We start from the raw sequence: 18,800 nt of genomic DNA, 5'->3' as shown, positions 1-18,800 counted from the left end.
AATACTAATGAAAACAAAAATGCAAACCGTGATTTTTTTTTTTTTAACCAGCCATGCACCAGGAGAAGACCAGCTAAAGCCTCAAAGGCCAAAGAGTCGTGAGAAAATGTCCTAAACCACAGTGCAGGGAATGGGTTTGCCTTGGGAAGCCCTGTCCCTCCTGCGGGAGAGCAGGGACAAATGAGCGGAGGCTCCTCTGGCTTTGGAATAATTATTTTGAATGTTTCAGGGGAAGAAAGTTATTTTGAGAATGTTGTTGTTGTCATTAAAAATTATGGCCAACCACACACAAAAAAATAAAAACTGCTTTAAAAAAAAAAAAGGAGTGTAAATCAATCCTCAGAAGCATCCTAAAAATACTTCCAAAAGTTTTCCGAATAATGCCATCATCCCTAGCTGACCGTTTCCAGGGAGCCCAGACTCATTTGTTCCAATGAGTTCTACCAAGTTTGTTCACACATCAGCTTTATTACTTTTTAAGCAGTTGTTACTTCTGACCCCAAAAGGAGATGCTGAGCACCTCGGAATGGAGTTCAGGGGCATGGTGGGTCCGAGTGGCTCTTTTTGCCCCTGATCCAGCTCCTCAGGGGACACCCAGGGTGCGGGCTGAGGTAAAGAGCAGACGGAGAGTCTTCTGGTAGCAAATAAATGCCCCGTGGGACCTAGCACATAAGCTGTTGGATGGAAGAGACCATCTACCCCGATTTGAAGCATCAAACACGGAGCCATGAAGGAAAAGTCTTCCTGCAGATGACGACACCTGGTGTGCTGACCCTTGACTCCAACCAGCGTTCACTGGAGCGTTTCCAAGCCTGCTCTTATATACCCATGTTTCAACATATCTTCTGAAAAGGATCTTACTGATGTTAAATAGAATGGAAGGCAAGCTTTTATAAGTTTCAGAAACACTGTTTCTGTTTAAAAAAAAATACCTGTTGATTTTAAGGCTTACAAGGAGCAGCTCGCAGGGTTCGTAAGTGAACATTCCTTAACAAGGATCATGAGGGATGCCAGTTCCATGCACCTGTCACACTTCCCTCCGGGTCCACAAGCCTGCTATTAACGTGCGCTGCTGCGGAGCAATTACCTTTCGTTTTCCCATCACATTTCAGGAGGGAAAAAAATGCAGTCGACCCAGACAGTCTGTGAAATCAATAGGAAATTTCATCACCTACGTGCAACAACATTTAATTCTATTGGGAAGGAAATACGTCAACGTGGGCGGGCACACACATGCACGCACCACACACACACCTGTGTGTGAGAGCCCTCATTCCCCCTTTACACACACACAGAGTATCACTGACAAGGGAGCATTTGCAATATCTTCCTGAATCATATACCTTAGCCCAAGAACATGGGTTAATAAAAGAAGAAACCATCTGAGTCTCATTAAGGTTGAATCTGATGTGCTCAAATAACACTCACTGGCCCAAAAGAATGATAAAATTCCTGCAAAGAAGAAGATCCCAGGCCTAACGATCGGGTTCTTTTCTAGACAACTGTAACCACCCTCCGGAGTCTATAAAAGGAACCAAACATCAAAATCACAGTACGACAATTTGTAGTTACTGTGGTTTGTTCTAGGCACCTGCCTCTCCTGGTCTCAGAAGGGAGGGACCAAGTTCACCGATCAGACTCAGCCAAGCAGCGTGGTTGGCTTGATAAAGTATGAATGGATGAATGAACTCACAAAAAACGGAAGATGAAAGTCCCATATACCAAAGAGAAAAAACCGGTGAATCTTGGCAGCACCAAGCCCGGTCCTAACCCACCAGCAACCTGCCGGCAAATAATGAAACAAAGGGACGATAAAGGAATCTTGGTCGAAGCTCTTAGAACACAATTCCGAACATCACTTCGAGAGGTTTAGACAAGAGATGAGTATGAGGGTGGAAGAAAAGAGAAGCCAGACAGGGAGGTGGACGGGAGAGCGCAGGGACTCAGAATCTGGGATGTGACTGCAAAGGGAAAAAAAAAATGAGCTTTTAGGTACTTGGTGCCCTAACTGTGGGTTTTCTCTCGCATTCTTTTGTTTTAAGTCTCGAGGCCAGAACACCCCTCCCGGCACCAGGGCCTCCCACTGTCTGCACCTCAAGTGTTAGTGTAAGAATGAGAAGCGTTCGAGATGGAACCAGGCAGGAACTCATCACCAGGGGTCTTTGGACCCCAGAGAGAACCGTAAGTGGGCTTTATTTAGTTCACTCAGTCAACAGGCAAGCTCCTGGCTCCATGGCAGGCATTGGGCTTGGAAGTCGAATGTCAAAGGCGTGTGAACCCACACGGTGTGTTTTTCCGGGGAGGGAGTCTCCGGCAGTGGGTCTCAGCCAGAAGCGGTGGTGGGGTGGCAGCCTGCCCGTAGACCATTCAGTGCACATTCAAAAGGTGCCCTGTTCTCTGAGCAACCCCAGCCTGGCCCCAGGCTGACCACTCGACAAGCAGGAGCTGGGCTGGAATTCAAGCACCAGTTAGGCTGACATCCTTGTACAAGATGCATCCTGCTCTATCTTACCTGCTGCCTTGTAGAGAGCCTTCTAGGGAGGTCTTTGGAAATGTCTGGAGGCCTTCTGCCCCAATGTCACAGTGACAGGGGGAGACTATGGGCTGGGGACTGGGGACACTAAACAACATGCAATGTTCGGGACATTGCTCCACCACAAAGAACTAACCCTCCCCAAACGCCAATGACCCAACAGTCCGTGGTTGCCATCAGGTGTTCAGTGGTCTCCTTCCCACCAAACGGTTAAGGCCGATGCTCTGGGCATAATGCAATGGGAGAGTCATCGCGGGAGGGTCCAAGTAAGAAAGAGGTGAGTAGCTACTTCAGAGCATCTAGACAGACATCATGGCAGCCTTAGAAGACCTGCCCCATGTCTTTGAGCCAACACTTCCATTTAATTAAATTTTTTTTTCATACTGAAATCACATTTTAAGTTTAAAGTTGCATCATTATTTCTTAAGGGGAGGGAAATACGAATCCAGGCAGATGACTCCCTTCCCCTCCTATGCCCTCTGGAGGCATTTCAGGGGTCCGGCAGCCCTTGGAAACTAGATTTCATGCTCATTAAGTGCCCTGTAGATTAATGAAAATAACTGCCAACAGGTTCAAAGAAGACACTGTGCTTAGAAAATAAGAGGCGTCTCTGTGTCGAACTTACGGTGAAGAGCCCCCTCCAGGGAAGGGCGAGGTGTTTGCCTCCCTCCATGCACCCACCACGATGTGATACTGAAATGTCCCTGACTTTGTACACGTAACTCAAACGAGGGGGGCAAGGCTGGGAAGACATGGAGAGAGAGGCAGGGAGAACGGAGCTCCCGCAGCCCTGGCCTGGAGCTCTCCTCATCAGACTTTCAGAATATACGTCCTGAGTTGAAATGTCCTGTTCTACTGGTCAAGATGGATGATCAAAACGTGCCTCCGTGCAGCCCTGTGCGGTCAGAATTTTAAACGAGCTTGCGGAGCCCCACGACTTCCCAGGAGCAGGCCAGCGAGGGAACCAGCAGCAGCTCATTAGTTCGGGGAGAGCCATTTCAATTTCAATCTAGTTGTGGCCTCGCCTGTTTGTTGCCCTTCGTTGTTCAACATAATGCTCGCAAAGGCTACACTCCACCCACCCCAATCCTGAAAATTGGCTGAGTGACAGGACTGCCTAATCCTATCACTCGCAAAAATTGGCTGTGAAGTCTCGTCAGATAATAGGATCCCATTAGATGCCAGCAAGGCGTCTCTCTCTCCTCATCCCTTCTGTCCTTTTCCAGCCCCAGGCAGGTAGAGAGCCGCAAAGGGGAGAAGCGTGGTACAATTAGAGCCCTTGAGTTGAGTCCCGTTGGAACCTAAGACCCTGCAGGAAAGGAAATGAATATGCAAATCTCCTTTATCCCCTGGCTGCGGGAAACACACAAGAAGCAAGTACCATTTGACACTCAGTGGTTAGTAACTCTAATCAAGTAGGGCCAGATGACAGGTGGGCTGGAGGACTGTCACCGAGACACTGAGAAGGATGACATCAAGGAGAGGCTGGCTCTCCGTAATAAATCTCCCGGGTGTCTAGACCTGTCACGGTGCTCCACCCCAAATGTATGGCAGGGACCCTATCAACAGACCGCTTGGATGAGTTTAATTAGTGCTGCTGGCTAACAGGCTTCCACTCTGCAAAACCAAGCCAAAGCAAAGGCCTGGAGGAGAACTTCACCCAGATCGAATTTTCTAGAAAGAGGGGAGGGGCCCCCGGGTGGAATCTGCCCACATGGATTTCCATACATAGAGGGAAGAAAGTGCCTCCAAAGAGCTTTTCCAGTTACTGAACCCCCCAGGAACTGCTGCGCTGGGGCTGCAAACGGCACCACTGGGCCCAACAGAGCCCGAGACAATTCTCCAGGGACCATCTGTGCTGAGGGTGAGGGAGAGGCTGGGGGATTCACTCCAGCCTCAAAGAGAGAGGGGGAAAGGAAGGTGACTGGAGAGAGGAGATGAGGAGGGGTGTGGACACAAAAAGAGAAGTGCAGAGAGCAAGATATAAAGAGGCAAGTGAGAGAGACTGGGAGAGATGGAGAGACCGCAAGAAAAAGAGACGAGATGAGATGAAACGGACAAGGGAGGACGTCTTGTTAACCAAGCCGAGAAGTACCAGTGGACTGGGGAAAAGAAGAGGAAAAGTTACCATGGCAACGTCTTGCCGGAAGTACAGGCTGCGAGGCTAAGCTTGGAGAAGACACCTGCTACTTCCGCTCACCTGGGAGAGCATGCTGGGGAGCCTGTGCCCAAGCTCCCACTCTCAGACTCCAAGATCTCAGACTAGAACCCGCTGCCCCAGATTTTCAAGTCACCATGAGCCCTTCCCCCACAGATCAGACAGAGGGAGCCTCCCCCCGGGTGTACTTGGCTGACTCATGGGTGAGGATTTGTGGAGCTCACAAAGGGGGTCTCAACCCAAACGTTCACACTGCACAGGAAATCCCTCTATAACTTCCCTGACCATTGGTCACCTAGCTGGTACTTGAATCCTTCCAGTGACGGGGAGCTCTGTCCACTCATGATTCCATGAGCCCATGTTAGTGTCCCGTCTACCACATAACCTGACTCAACCCCCATAACTCTTCACCCAGACCCCTCACACACAAACCCCTTCTCTCCTCCTCAGCCCATGATTCTCTATAATTTTTCACATCTATCTTATGGTACATTTGCCCTTAGTCACATATTGGTGCTCCCTTAATTTCTCTAGGGATTTCCTTTTCCTCTGAGGAAACTCCTCTTCCATCTTAGGGACAAATCATTCTCTTCCAGTGTATACTCCACCCCTGCGTTGGGGGCCTGATTGTGAACGCTTACATCTTTTGGAGCACTCTGAGAACACTGGGGACCTGAGTGTGTTTCATGACTGGACAAACCATATCCAAATCTGAGAGCTCTCTGTACTTTTCAACATGGGCAGTAAAATCTCCAAAGTCTGGGCCAAAAAAAACCCACATCCAGGAACCCTGAGTGCTTTGGCCATTTTTACTGCACTCCAGACAGAATAATAACTAATACTCACTGAGGGCACAGAAGGCACTAAGCACTATTCTAAGCATTTTATGTGTATTAACTTAGCCTAGCTTCACTGCAACTCCACCAGGTAATTACTATTATCCCCATTTTCTATATAGAAACTGAGGAAGAGGCAGGTTAAGAAGGTTACCCAAGGACTAGCAGCTGCTAAGAGGTGGAGTCAGAATTTAAACCTAGTCTATTTTCTGGCCCACTCCAACTCTACACCATTTCTGTATCATGACATTTTTTAGGAACCTGGTGGTTTTTCAAGTATGTATGCCTTTTGTCCATCATAAACCTATAGACAACATGGTACTTAATGATGAAAGAGTCAATACTTTTTCCCTAAGATCATGAATAAGGCAAGAATGTCTGCTCTCACCAGTCTCATTCAACATCATACTAGAAGTCTTAGCCAGTGCAATTAGGCAAGAAAAAGAAATAAAAGGCATACAGATTGGAAGGAAGAAATAATACTGTTAGTGTTCATAGACATGACATAGAAAAATCCCAAAGAACCTACCAAAAAACTGTTAGAATTAATAAATGAGTTTAACCTGGTTGCAGGATACAAGGCTAACACAAAAATATCAATTCTGTCTCTGTATACTAGCAATGAACAATTAGAAACTGAAGTTTAAAATACTGTATCATTTATAATAGTACCATAAAAAGAAATAGTTAAGTATAAATCTAATTAAATATATGTAAGACATATATGCTGAAAACTACTTCTAGAAGAAATTAATGACAACTTAAATAACTGGAGAGAGATGTCATGTTTATGAAATGGAAGACAGTATTATTCAGATGTTAGTTTTTCCCAAATTGATTTATAGATTGAATGCAGTCCCAACCAAAAGCAAAAAGTCCATTAGGATTTTTTGTAGATATTAACAAGTTGATTCTAAAATATGTATATAAAGGCAAAGAAACTAGAATAACCAACACAATTTTGAAAAAGAATAAAGAGGGAGGACACACAGTATCTGATTTCCCTCTTTTGTCAATTAAAGAACCTAACATCCAAGCCTGGGCAAGATGGTTCTTTGGGACACTAGTCCACCATCTTCTTGGTCTGCTGGCTTTCCAAATAAAGTCACTATTCTTTGCCCCAACAACTCCCCTCTAGGCTCACTGGCCTGTCCTGTGGCAAGCAGTATGAGCCTGGACTCGGTAACACAAGAAGTCGAGAATCCTGAGAGTGAGTCCTGTTTTGGATAACCAACTGTGTCACTGGGACATCTCTTGACAGCTCTAGCTCCAAAATACTGTGATTCTCGAAGTCATATTTAATGGAGGCGGGTGATTTTAGTTTTCAGATACTTTGAGCTATTTTCTTTCTCTGGTCCCAGGAGGCTGAAATGCACATGAGAGAAAAAAGCAGAACAAATACCAGAATGCACACAACCCAAAGAGGAGATAGGAGGTGGGACAGGAGGCACATGCTGACAAAGACTGCACAGGTTGAAGGCAGCTTATCACAGACTCCTTTTCTTAAAGGCAGGATTGCACCAACGTCATCCCAGATGCTGGAGTTGTCTCTGTTGATTACACAGGTCCAAACCCTACACAGGTTCAAACCCCAATTCCTCATCTTCCCCATCTGCAGATTCCTTCTCTAAGGCTGCCTATTTCAGTAAGTGGCATCAATTTCTTCTCAGTTTCATGGGCTCAAAATCAGCTTCCTACCCTTCTTAGGCACTTTCCAAAAAAGCAAAAAGGGAAAAAAAATGTAAACAATTGAAATGGGAGTGAATAAATAGAAAAGACTTCAAAAGATCTCAAATACTTGAAACCAAAGTGCCACTCTGCTACTCCAGCTTAAGGAGCTTCTGGAAAAAAAAAAAAATCAGAAAAGCAAAACAGAACTATCTGAAAAGAGCCCAGGTTGCCCAGCTTTGGCAGCAGCCCCCTAAATCTCTGGGTAATAAAAGCTTGGCAGGAATATCCTAACAGGGGCTGATGCTGCCCAAGACACTTGTCTGTTCTGTTTCCCAAAAGCACATTAAAAACACATTTCTCTGTTTAATAGACTTATGAGCTGAAATGAATGTGTCAGAATTCTAATAAATATGATAGAACCTGCTGGCCCAGCAAATGTTAAATTTTGCATAAGGAGACAGTATCCCTAACTCATCAGTAGACACTTGATGAATATTTCAAACAAAGAGCCTTGACAGCTGCTCTAAAGGCTCCCAATGAATTAAATTGGGTTTATTACTGCCAAGATTAGCCTCTTCTAGTTTCCTCTAATTTTCTCCCCCTTCCCTCACTTGAGTGTATCAAAAGCCCCTCCAGACTAACTAAGTGCCTGAAGCCTTGTCATGGAGGGATCAGAGTGTGGGGTTGGTCAGCGCAGTGGGTTGAAACGTGTTCCCCCCAAAATTTATGTCCACCTGGAACCACAGAGCATGACCTTCCTTGGACATGGAGTTTTTGCAGATGGAGTTAGTTAAGACATGGTCATACCAGATTAGGGTGGGCCTTAAATCCAACAACTGGTGTCTTTATAATAGAAATAAGAGAGAGATTCACACTCACACACACACACACACACACACACACACACACACACACACAGGGAAGAAGGCCATGCGACAATGGCGGTAAAGGTAGGAGTGATGCGTCCGTAACCCAAGGAATACTAGGAGCCACCAGAATTTGTTAGAATCAAAGAAGTTATTAACAGGGTGGCCCTGTAGGTGCTTTGATTTCAGACTTCTAGTCTCTGGAGCTGTGAGAGTATAAATTTCTGTTAAGACACACATTTGGTAGCCCACTGTCATGGCCACCCTAGGGAATGGGCACAGTTAGGAAGCATGTCTACACATCCCAAAGTGTGTTGATATGAATCCCCTTCAAAGTTACCTGAGTTGAGCATTTCAGGTGATGGTGGCAGTGGGTAGCATCGCCTCACCCCTTTCATTAGCATAGGCTGGACACCTGCCAGCCGTCTTGTAAGCTCAGATTTCAAACCATTTGACTTTCTCTCCTGCTGGTGTCTCTGAGAAACTTTCCAACTCCATTTGTAGCAGAGAGGAAAAAATCTGACTGGTATTAAGTCTGTTCCTTTGGCTCTAACCCTGTGCTGTTTCCTGTGCTTAGTCATGCTGGTTCTGCACCTTTTGTAAAAGAATGTTTCCTATTGCCTAAAATATACAGGACAGCCCATTCTCAAGGCTCTGACCTTTAAGGGTAGAACACTTTTCCATTCATATGAAGATAAAAAAGGTTGTAGAACAGAAAATAACATTGGTCTTGTTGGAGGTTTACAGGAACATCATGACCTGACCTGCATGGACAGCTGCAAGAACAAAGGAGTCCGATACCAAGTTTACACCAACCAACCATGCCCCTTCCCCTTTTGAGTATAAAAGGAGCCTAAATGGGGAAAATGGTTCTCCAGGGCATTAGTCTGCCATTGTCTCAGGCTGCTGGCTCCCCGAATAAAGTTGTTATTCCTTACCCCAACACCTTGTCTCCCAATTTATTGGCCTGTTGTGCGGTGAGCAGAACAAGTTTGGACTAGGTAACACACCCAGCTCTCTTACACACTGCTTACTACTCAGCATTCCCAGCCCATCCAGGAATGACACTAACAGATAAAGAGGCATACAGTCAGAGAATCTAAAAACTAGAAAGAAACAAAGAGAACCAAGAGTTCTTGCCACCTCCTGTTCCATTAGGTGGGTTACCATCCACAGGAAGACAACTTTTCAAAAAACTTGTTAAGCACCATTATAGGCTGAGTTGCATCCCCCTCAAATTCATGTATTGAAGCCCTAACCACCAGTACTCAGAATTTAACTCTAAAGTTGTGGTATATTTATGCAATGGAATACTATTCAGCCATAAAAAAGGATAAAATAATGCCATTTGCAGCAACATAGATGGACCTAGAGATGATGGTCATTTTAAGTAAAGTAAGCCAGAAAGAGAAAGAAAAATGCCATATGATATCACTTATATGTGGAATATGAAAAAAGAAAAAACAAGAGGACACTAATGAACTCATCTACAAAACAGAAACAGACTTGCAGACATAGTAAACAATCTTACCATTACTGGGGGAACGGGGATAGGAAGGGATAAATTTGGGAGTTTGTGATTGGCAAATGTTAGCCACTATATATAAAAATAGATTAAAAAAACAAATTTCTTCTGTATAGCACAGGGAACTATATTCAATATCTTGAAATAACCCTTAGTGAAAAAGAATATGAAAACAAATTATTTGTATGTATATGCATGACTGTGACATTGTGCTGTACACCAGAAACTGACACATCGTAACTGACTGTACTTCAACTAAAAAATAAATTAATACAATAATTTTTAAAAAGAATTTAACTGTATTTGGAAATAGGGTCTTTCAAGAGGTAACCACATTAAAATGAGGTCATTCATGTAGACCAGAATCCAAAATGACTGGTAGGAAGAGGAGATTAGGACACGGACAGGCAGATGGAAGGCCAGGTGAAGACACAGGGAGAAGATGGCCATGCACAAACCAAGCAGAGAGGCCTCAGAAGAAACCCACCCTGACCACACCTTCATCTCAGACTTCCAGCCTCCGGAACCGTAAGAAAATCCATTTCTCCCGAATGAGCCATGCATTCTGTGATGCTCTGTTATGGCGGCCCAGGCAAGTGTGTCCAAGTACCACACTGCCTCTAGGCCCAGGCCTCATGAAAATGCACTCCAAATTGACTGCCTCGCTCAGAAAATTGGGACCAAAAAAGAAAAGAAAAAAAAAAAAAAAACAAGTAAGCAGGAAAAGTGCTATTTGAGTGCTAAATATTAGTCAGGCAGAATGTAACACTCTTCAGAAGCAAAAGAATCTACGTAAGATGTAATCACCAAATAACGTTCCCCTGAGATGGGGCACGCCAACACTCAGTCATGCCAGCCCCACGGAGCCCTGTTTGCGGGGGTGTTTCTGTATTACTTCCTTATTTTACTCAACATCCGTGATGTTTAAGAGCTCCTGGTCTCATTATTACTGAACACTTTGCTCTTTGTCCTCCGGCAAAATATTTTTGTAATTTTTTTTTTTTTTTTGTATTGAAATGTCACACGTTTTAACAGCCTCAGAGCTGTTGGCCATGCGCTGACAGGTTTGGTTCGTTGCCCAAACCCGGGATACAGACTCTAGCCCAGAAAGGACAGTGATTCCAAGACTTGTGGATTTCTCAGGCCCCAGACAATTCCTCTCAATGAGACCAGGAGAAGAGTTAAAAGTGTCCCCTACCCAAACAGTGACAGAGGAAAGAAGAGTCTAATTGCTAAAAATCACATGCCAAGACACTAAATGTACAGGAAAAACTGTGAAGTTCTTCTTTCATCTTTAAAGATCTTACCAAGGAAAACTCAAAATTACAAATAACATCTCAAGAATTCCCTCAACGCATTATTTCGGAAACCAAATCATTAAAAAAAAGAAAGAAAGAAAAAGAAAAACAATAAAAATTTCCCCTAGGAGCTACCTCTGACTCCTGATCACATTTAAGTTTACTAAATTTGACTTGGAAATACTGGTGATGGAAGTCAAGGAAGACTTGGAAAATTAGAAGACATGGAAGAAGAAAAAAGTGATTGTCACAGGGGAGCCTTGATGCTGTTTTAAGTAAGTCTCTTTGCTTTCTGAGGATTTGACTATTCTGAGGAATTTCAGTGCCAGGAGATGTAGGAGTTGGGAGTTGAATACAGGTGGCTGGTCTTTACAGAGAACAGACAACTGTCCTCCGAGAAGGCATTTCGCCCCACACAGGCTGGCTGCCCACCCCCACCCCAGCCCCACACATGTGCTGAGAAATATAATCCTCCAAAGGTCAACCAGTGTGAAAACCCATTTAGGGGGGTTCCTCACTCAGCTGGAGAAACGGTCCCCAGTTAAAACACAAACACACGAGCAGGCGTAAAATGCTATCAATTACTGATACCTCCACATGCAAGAGTTTGTCACATCTTTTCCCAGAGGCGCCTGAGGGAGGGTGTTTGACAGGGAAAATGAGGGAGAGGAACGATTTCAAGGATGTGATGAGAAGAGAACAGGATGATACCTGGAGGAGCAAGGCGGGCGCCGGGAGAAGGGAGAAGGGCATCAAAGAACGCATGGGCTCCACCACAGTTCTGAAGGGATGAGCCCTGGAGGGGCTCATTCAGGGGTCCGGCTCTTGGGATCCTTCAGTTAGAAAAGGCAAATTCTTTCGCCCAAGAACAGTTCTGTTTCTACACCCAGCAAGTCAGGAGTATAACCAATAAGGAATTCAAGATCTTAGACTAAGATACAAACAAATGTGTGTGGCTGGTGATGGTAGTGTATCCAAATTTAGAACCCACTTAACGCTAAGTCTGCATCGGTTTCTCATCTGCCTGGCTGTCCAGGCAGAATTACTGCTGCCAGGTGAGTTCTCCTAATATATAAGAATAAGACATTAAGGAAAAAATCTCTTTCTAATGAGATTTTTCTTATAGTTCATGCTTGCTTGACTTAAGTCCCCATTCACTTTTCCCCTAACATGCTTTGGAAAGGTTTATGGGTAATAAATAGGAGCTCACTTCTCAAATTAAATCCACCCTTCTCTTTACTGGAAAATAATGCCTACTTCTGTTCCTTCCACAGATACACAAAATTACAGACAATGCTCCATCTGCTGCGCTAACAGATCAATGAAAAAAAACAAGACAAAACACTCTTGAAGAGATTCAACTTCCTCTCTCAGAACAAACAACATATTGAAATGGGGCAGTTAACAATTAGTAAAAGAAGGATTCACCTTTCACTACCCTTCTTGAGCCTAAAGAGAGTACTAGCAAAAATAAAAATAAAAATTAAGTCCCCTGGCAGCTGAATGGGGGAGGTTGAGTCAAAGAAACCTGAGTTCTAGGTAAACGCTGGGGTCACGGAGCCATCTGAAGCGTGATGGATGTTATGCATTCCAAATACACGTTAACTTTTTGCATAAAATGTCAAGAGGTTCGTAAACCCTCTGGGGCCCATGCATGGACTCCAGAGGTACAGAACTCCTGGCCTAATTTCTAGAATTTACTCCACAATAGAATAGCCCATAGAGATGTCTGGGTAAAAATGCTCTCTGCCGCATTCTTCATGAGACCAAAAGGTTGTAAACAACCTAACAGACCATCAAGAGGGGACTAATTAGGTAAGATCACGGCCAAGAATAAGAATGGGATGAATAGATGAGTGTCCCAGGAAACAAAAGACCAAACTGTGTTATTAAGCGAAAGACACAAGGTACGGAACGACGGCCAAGTCTGAGGCTATAAACAGAATACGTCTGGAAGGAAACCTGAGAAACTAGAAACAGTGTTTGTGTCTGAGATGCAGGGACCATCAGGGATCTGAAGGTGGAAGAAAAATTATTTTCACTTGTAATCCATGTTATTACTTTTTTTAAATTAAAAGAAAACTAGTTGGAAATAGAGAAATAGTTGAGGGTGATGGGGATTAAGAGAGAGAAAGAGAAAAACTATTTTAAAAGAACTGATCTAGCTAAGTCCCAAAATATCCCGGCCTTGAAAGCAGTTGATATTGTAAAACATTTGGCACCAAGACATAAATAGGAAAGCTCTCATAAATGCATAAATGCTTTTCCCGGCTTGAGCTGCAGCCGACGCTCAGCGCAGCAGAACCTTCTCTCCCCAAGTGTGGCGTTTCTGGCTTTTCCTCTTGTTGAACCAATTATGGGACATTATAACAGCAGCACCAATGTTATTTTTTACAGGCTGTTGTTATTCACTAAACACCCGTTAAACACGCCTCTGTGCTCCACATACAGCAAGCTGAAGGGCAACTCCAGATGGTACAAATAACATATTCAGACTCGATGTGCGCGAGGCCAGTCATCAAATAGCCATTATCAAGTTTTAGAGCCTTCAGCTGCCGGACACCCACAGGTGCGTCCAGGCGAGAAGACTAGCAACCTTTCTGGAGATGGCCGGGCTCTCTCAGCCTCGGCAAACCATCACTGCGCTCCCCGAAGGGCTGCATTTGCCTCTGTATCTGAACAGTTAGCAACAGCGACCAAGCGTTGCTTGGTAACCTGGTAACAGGCTGTGCCTAGGTGTTCCCGAGCAGAGGACCAGATTACATCACCCTCCCACACAGCCCCTGCTCACTGCTTCACCCTGGCTTGGCCAAGAAGATTCAGAAACCCTGAGAGACTCTCCTGCAGAGTCACCTCCCGGTGGCCCTATATTCCCGTGGCCCCACTGGAAAAGGTTCATCTCAGAGGGATCACCACTTGTTACCTTTTTTGATTGACAGGCACTGAAACTTTACCCTGTGACCTTGAAGATTTTTTTAAAATGGGACGGAATAAAATCTGGCCAACTTCGTCCTCAAGAAGGCTCAAAATCGGGATGGTAACATCTTCAGAGGGGACCCCAGGAGCTCCATGACAGTACAGCCAGGGGAATGGACAGAAAGCCTTCTGTCCCTGTGTTCCCAAGACTCGGCCTGAAAATGAGCTTTGCTGGAGGACGGTGGCCCATCCTAGTCACCAGACAGTACTTGACTCTCCAGTAAGAGAACAGCAGACAGTACCTGAGTGGTTCTGATTTGAGTATGAATGACATGGGCGATCAGAGGCAGGGGGTAGATTTTTCATGCTAACCCTCTATGACTGGACCTCTTGTTAGATGAATTTTTATTTCCTGATTATATCCCACAAAGGAAGAGGTGGGAGGCAGCGAGCATCAGTCCGAGTGGAGAAGGTGTTCGCCTTCTCCATGAATAATTCATGCAGGACATCATCTGAACACAGATAATTGAGAATTGGCTGGGGCACCGTTGTTAACTTTGGTACATTTACTCTCTCGGGGTCTAGAGATCGCCTCAGCCTCCACAGGGTGAGAATATCAAATTAAAATGCCAGCACGGAAACGTGAAAGGGCCTTCTTCCTTCAGTCACTAGTGTGAAGACAGTGACTCGTGCCCAATCTGCTTCTCCTGGATTAACTTGAGAGAGAACTCCACGCAAGGGAGGAGGCAGCCGTTCTCAACATCCTTCCCCTGGTTTTAGTTCCTAAGTCTGAGGTCTGCAGGAGAAGTGAGGAGGGGGGAGAGACAAAGGTTTCACGATGCCTGGAGCTTGCCAGTTAAGCGTGGGATTTAAATAAATGCAAAGGAAAAGAAAGGCAGCCACTTCTCCTGGTGCAAATCGGCCCTTAAATTAGCCAACTGCCCAGGGTGAACTATGACTGAGCAAGGAGGGTGGAGCCTTACACCGAGAATGGAAACCAGCGTAATCCTCCCAATCTATCTCCCTCTCGGAGGGGGCATCCGCCCAGTCTGCACCTCCCCCTTCCCCAGGAGATTCAGGAATTGCTCCCCTATTCCTCTCAAGGGACACGCTCCCTCTAATTTAAGAGGGAAGGCATGACTTTGCCATCAGTGTTTCTAGGTTTTCTGGCTCCAAACTGCACCAGTGAGAGCAACACCCACAGTTCCCCCAGGTGGCCCAAAAAGATGAAAGTCACATAAACAGAAAGGAACATCCAGGGTCGTCAGAGACAGGGAGACAGAGGGACTGGTGCCTGCACTCCAACCCAAGTCAGCCCAGCCCCATCAGAGGGCCCCTGTCCACCTGAACCAGTTGGAAAAGCAATCAAAAGGCGACGTTATATAAAAAACAAACTTAACGGTTACCAAAGGGAAAAGGGGGTGGGGATTGGGATTTGCAGATACAAACTGTTGTACACAAAATAGATAAAGAACAAGGTCCTACTGTACAGCACAGGGAACTGTATTCAATAGCTTGTAATAACCTAAAATGGAAAAGGCTATGAGAAAGAATATATGTATGTATAACTGAATCGCGATGCTGTACAACAGAAATTGACACCTCCTTGTCAATCAACTCTACTTCAATAAAATAAAGAAATAAATAAAAGGCACTGTTACCTCCTGTGCACCAAGCAGGTGGTTTAGAGAACATATGAGGAGGGAAAGCAGGGGGCTGGAACCAGCTCAGCCCTGCGCAGTGATTGGGGGGGGGTGCTTGGGAAGGACAGGACACCCTCCCACCACCAGGCCCAAGCCTGTCCTGTCTAACTCAGCCCAGGGTCTGCAGCAGGGAGCTTGCCTGAAGGAAGCCCAGCTCTACCTATCCGGATGGAAAGTTCACTCTCGGGGAAGAGCGGCCTGGGACCCTCGGCATCAGATTTCTTCTTCATCAACGCAGGGTCGAAGTTCAGTGCCAGGGCCGTCTGGGGGTCCTCGGCTGCACCCTGAAACGAGAAGCAGGGGCATCACTGTAACGCCTCTTCTGCCTTCCTTCCCCAGGCTCCTCCGGCTCCCAGCTGCCCAGGCAGCTGGCCAAGCTCTACCAAGAGCACCAGGGCTGGGCCGGTCCCCCAGGCCAGACCCAGCCAGCGGGCTGGGCTGAGTCCTGAGGAAGACGACAAGCCTTCTGGCTGCGGAACTTTTGAGGGTGACAAAAACAGGATCTGGGGTGTTGGTGTTGATCCTGGATATAGGGAAAAAAAACATGTACAGGAAAAGAGTGGCTCGAACATCAAAACCCCACTCCATGATCCATCGCCGCCCGGCAAACGGCAGGACAGACTCGGTACCCAAACTGCCAAAAGAAGTTTAAAGAGCAGGTCCGCTCAACGGCAGCCTCAGCACAGGGACCAAGGTCGGCATTTTTAGGAATTCACCATCTTCACGACTCTCATGAGATCAAAAGGGGAGGAGAACCCAACAAAAGCATCCCCAAGGAAGGCAAGCGGGAGTCATGGAGGACACTGCATATTTGGAATTAAGCCCAGATGGCCTCAGACCAACCACGTCACCCTTCTGCTTGGTCTGGAACCAGTTGTTCTGACTGTTTTTGCATCAACTACGCCAAGTCTTGATTTTGATGCCCACGTTCGTTTAACAAGTATTTGCTGACCACCAACTTTGTGGATACTTGTCGAACTAACAAAATTCTAGTTCTTACGCAGCCTACGTTCTAGCCAGAAGCAAACCAGCACGTCTGCCACGGGGCTGTGAGCTTCTCTTCCAGGGGCATCACCGGGACCCCTCTATCCCTAAGGGAAGGCGAGCACAATCATCTCAAAGGGCAAATAAACAGCAGAGCCTTTTTTTTTTTTTGAGAACCAGGCAAAAATAGTTCCGAACAAACAGAAGTTTCCATCTAACATGTGTGTCCCTCCAAGGGGAGAGGAGAAATCTTATTAATCCAATCACGGAAATGCATCCATGTCTAAGCAGATCCTGAAACTGTTTTCTTGGGTCAGTTCCTTTCCTAAAGGAATCTCACAAAAGTTATGCCCGGCTGTGTCTTCACACACACACACACACACACACACACACCCCTCTTGTTTTCTCATCCTCTGTTGATCAGGAATCTGAAAGAAAACCTAATGATTCTGGTACTTTATTTCATTATTTTTCTCCAACTAAATGTGAAAAATGAAAACATTAACCCTTCCTCTCCTGTCTTCGCATTGGTCCCATATATCGATATTGTCCTAATAATTTATTTACAGTGTCCTCTATGATGCACTTAAACAAGGGTCCCAACACCTCCTTTAGCCCTGGTTTAAAAGGGGAAGCGGGCAGGGTAGAGCTCAGTGGTAGAGTGAATGCCTAGCATGCATGAGGTCCTGGGTTCAATTCCCAGTACTTCCATTAAACAAATTAGTAAACCCAAGTACATCCCCCTTAAAAAAATTTTTTTCATGTTAAAAAAAATTAAAACAAAATAATATAATTTAAAAAATAATAAAAGGGGAAACAAGCCTCGGGGCTCTGTTGGAGCCACCCTTGTGAAAGTTCTTAGGTCCCTCTATAGAACCCGAGGGGCAGCAGTGTCTCACCTGCTCCGTCACTGGGAGAGGCACAAAGGGAGGCAGGCTGTCACACTGTGTCAGTCAAGGTTGACACTACAGATGGACGGATGCTGGGGACATAAGGGACTTTGAGAAGGCCAGCCTCCCCCTCCCCCTGCCGAAACCCCCTCTAATCACCCCCGAGTGACAGCTGGTGTCTGGGCCGTGTGCTGTGGGCCACAGACCCGCAGCTCTCTGTTTGTATATAAGCTTTAATTATTTCTAATCCTACATCTCACGCTGACATCTAAGGAATCACTGCGGCAATAAAAGTCGTGTTTCACTATGAGAGGGCAACGCAGTCTGATGTTTCTTCCTTTGTCTTGCTCCCTTTTAGAATGTGATTGATGCATAACTGGCGGGTGGGGGAGGAGGATTGGGAAGGAAAACCACTTCATTACAACAAGGATGGGGCACCATTAATAAGCTCCAAGCTGCGTCTTTGACTGGAGCCCATTCAGTCAGGTGCAGCCTGGAGAGACCCCGATTTTCACTGAGAATGGTGGTTTTCAGTTGGGGTGATTTTGCCCCCAAGGGGACATTTGGCCGTGGGAATTTTTTTTCGTGGCGGTGGGGGAGGGGGAGGGGCAGGAACCCAGTGGGTAGAGGCCAAGGATGCTGCTGAACATCCCACAACGTGCAGGACAACCCACACCACAGAGAAGGACCCAGCCAAATGTCCACAGTGTTGAAGGTGAGAAACCCTGCTTTACCAAAATTCAGGATGATCAGGGCCCCAAAGCTCCCCATCTTATTGGACCTGCTGGGAACTCACAAGACCCTCTTCTTACTGTAAAGATAAGAATTTGGCTACTTTCTCCAGGAAGCCTTCCTGCCTTCGTGTATTTGGCAAATTTTTATTAACCATCAACTGTGTAGCAGAACCATTCTAGGTCCTGACAGTACAAAACAGCCAAGTCCCCTGTCCTCCTGGATCTTCCAGAGACGGAGCATAAACTAACAATATATAATGAAATAGAGTGCCAGGTCCGGAGAACACTGAGAAGAAAAAAAAAATCACAGCCATAGTTAATGTACTAGAATTGTGACATGTACTGGCTTCGAGCACTGTGCCAGGCACTTTCCTGACATCTCAGGTGTCCTCATGTGCTCCAAAGCTGGAGCCCTCCTCCACACAGCACGCAGAGGGAGGGCGCTCAGAGAAGGTGGCATTTGAGCAAAGACCTGAAAGGCAGGGGAAGGAGCCACGCTGATTTCTGAAAATGGTGTTTCGTGCAACAAACTGGAAGGCAAACACACGCCACCCCTCCACCCCCACCATAGCCTTTGACCATTTTATCAATCTGTATTTTGCTGCTTGAATTGCTTTATTTCAGTGCTAGGGGTGGGAGTGTGCTAAGAAAATACTACCCCAGATTCACATAGAAGCTGCCTTTTT

The 18,800-nt window shown here is 45.8% G+C and overlaps 1 protein-coding gene across 15 annotated transcripts in view; it reads right to left on the bottom strand.

Moving 5' to 3' along the window:
- SLC39A11 (solute carrier family 39 member 11) overlaps positions 1-18,800 on the bottom strand; it is a 353,551-nt gene that overhangs the window by 181,207 nt on the left and 153,544 nt on the right. For 13 of the 15 annotated variants that reach the window (XR_004311658.1, XM_032456952.1, XM_032456958.1 and 10 more), the window contains one exon: positions 15,646-15,790. Coding sequence is in view for 14 of the 15 variants with exons in the window: in XM_032456952.1 (XP_032312843.1) it covers positions 15,646-15,790 (145 nt within the window). In the remaining variant the exon portion in view is untranslated. The remainder of the gene's footprint in view (positions 1-15,645; positions 15,791-18,800) is intronic. The other 2 variants (XM_032456951.1, XM_032456945.1) reach the window with 1 other exon arrangement.

The sequence above is a fragment of the Camelus ferus genome, chromosome 16 (genome assembly GCF_009834535.1).
Source record: "Camelus ferus isolate YT-003-E chromosome 16, BCGSAC_Cfer_1.0, whole genome shotgun sequence".
Classification (NCBI taxonomy): domain Eukaryota; kingdom Metazoa; phylum Chordata; class Mammalia; order Artiodactyla; family Camelidae; genus Camelus; species Camelus ferus.
The sequence above is the reverse complement of the archived record's forward strand: the minus strand, read 5'-3'. Positions and strand labels throughout refer to the sequence as shown.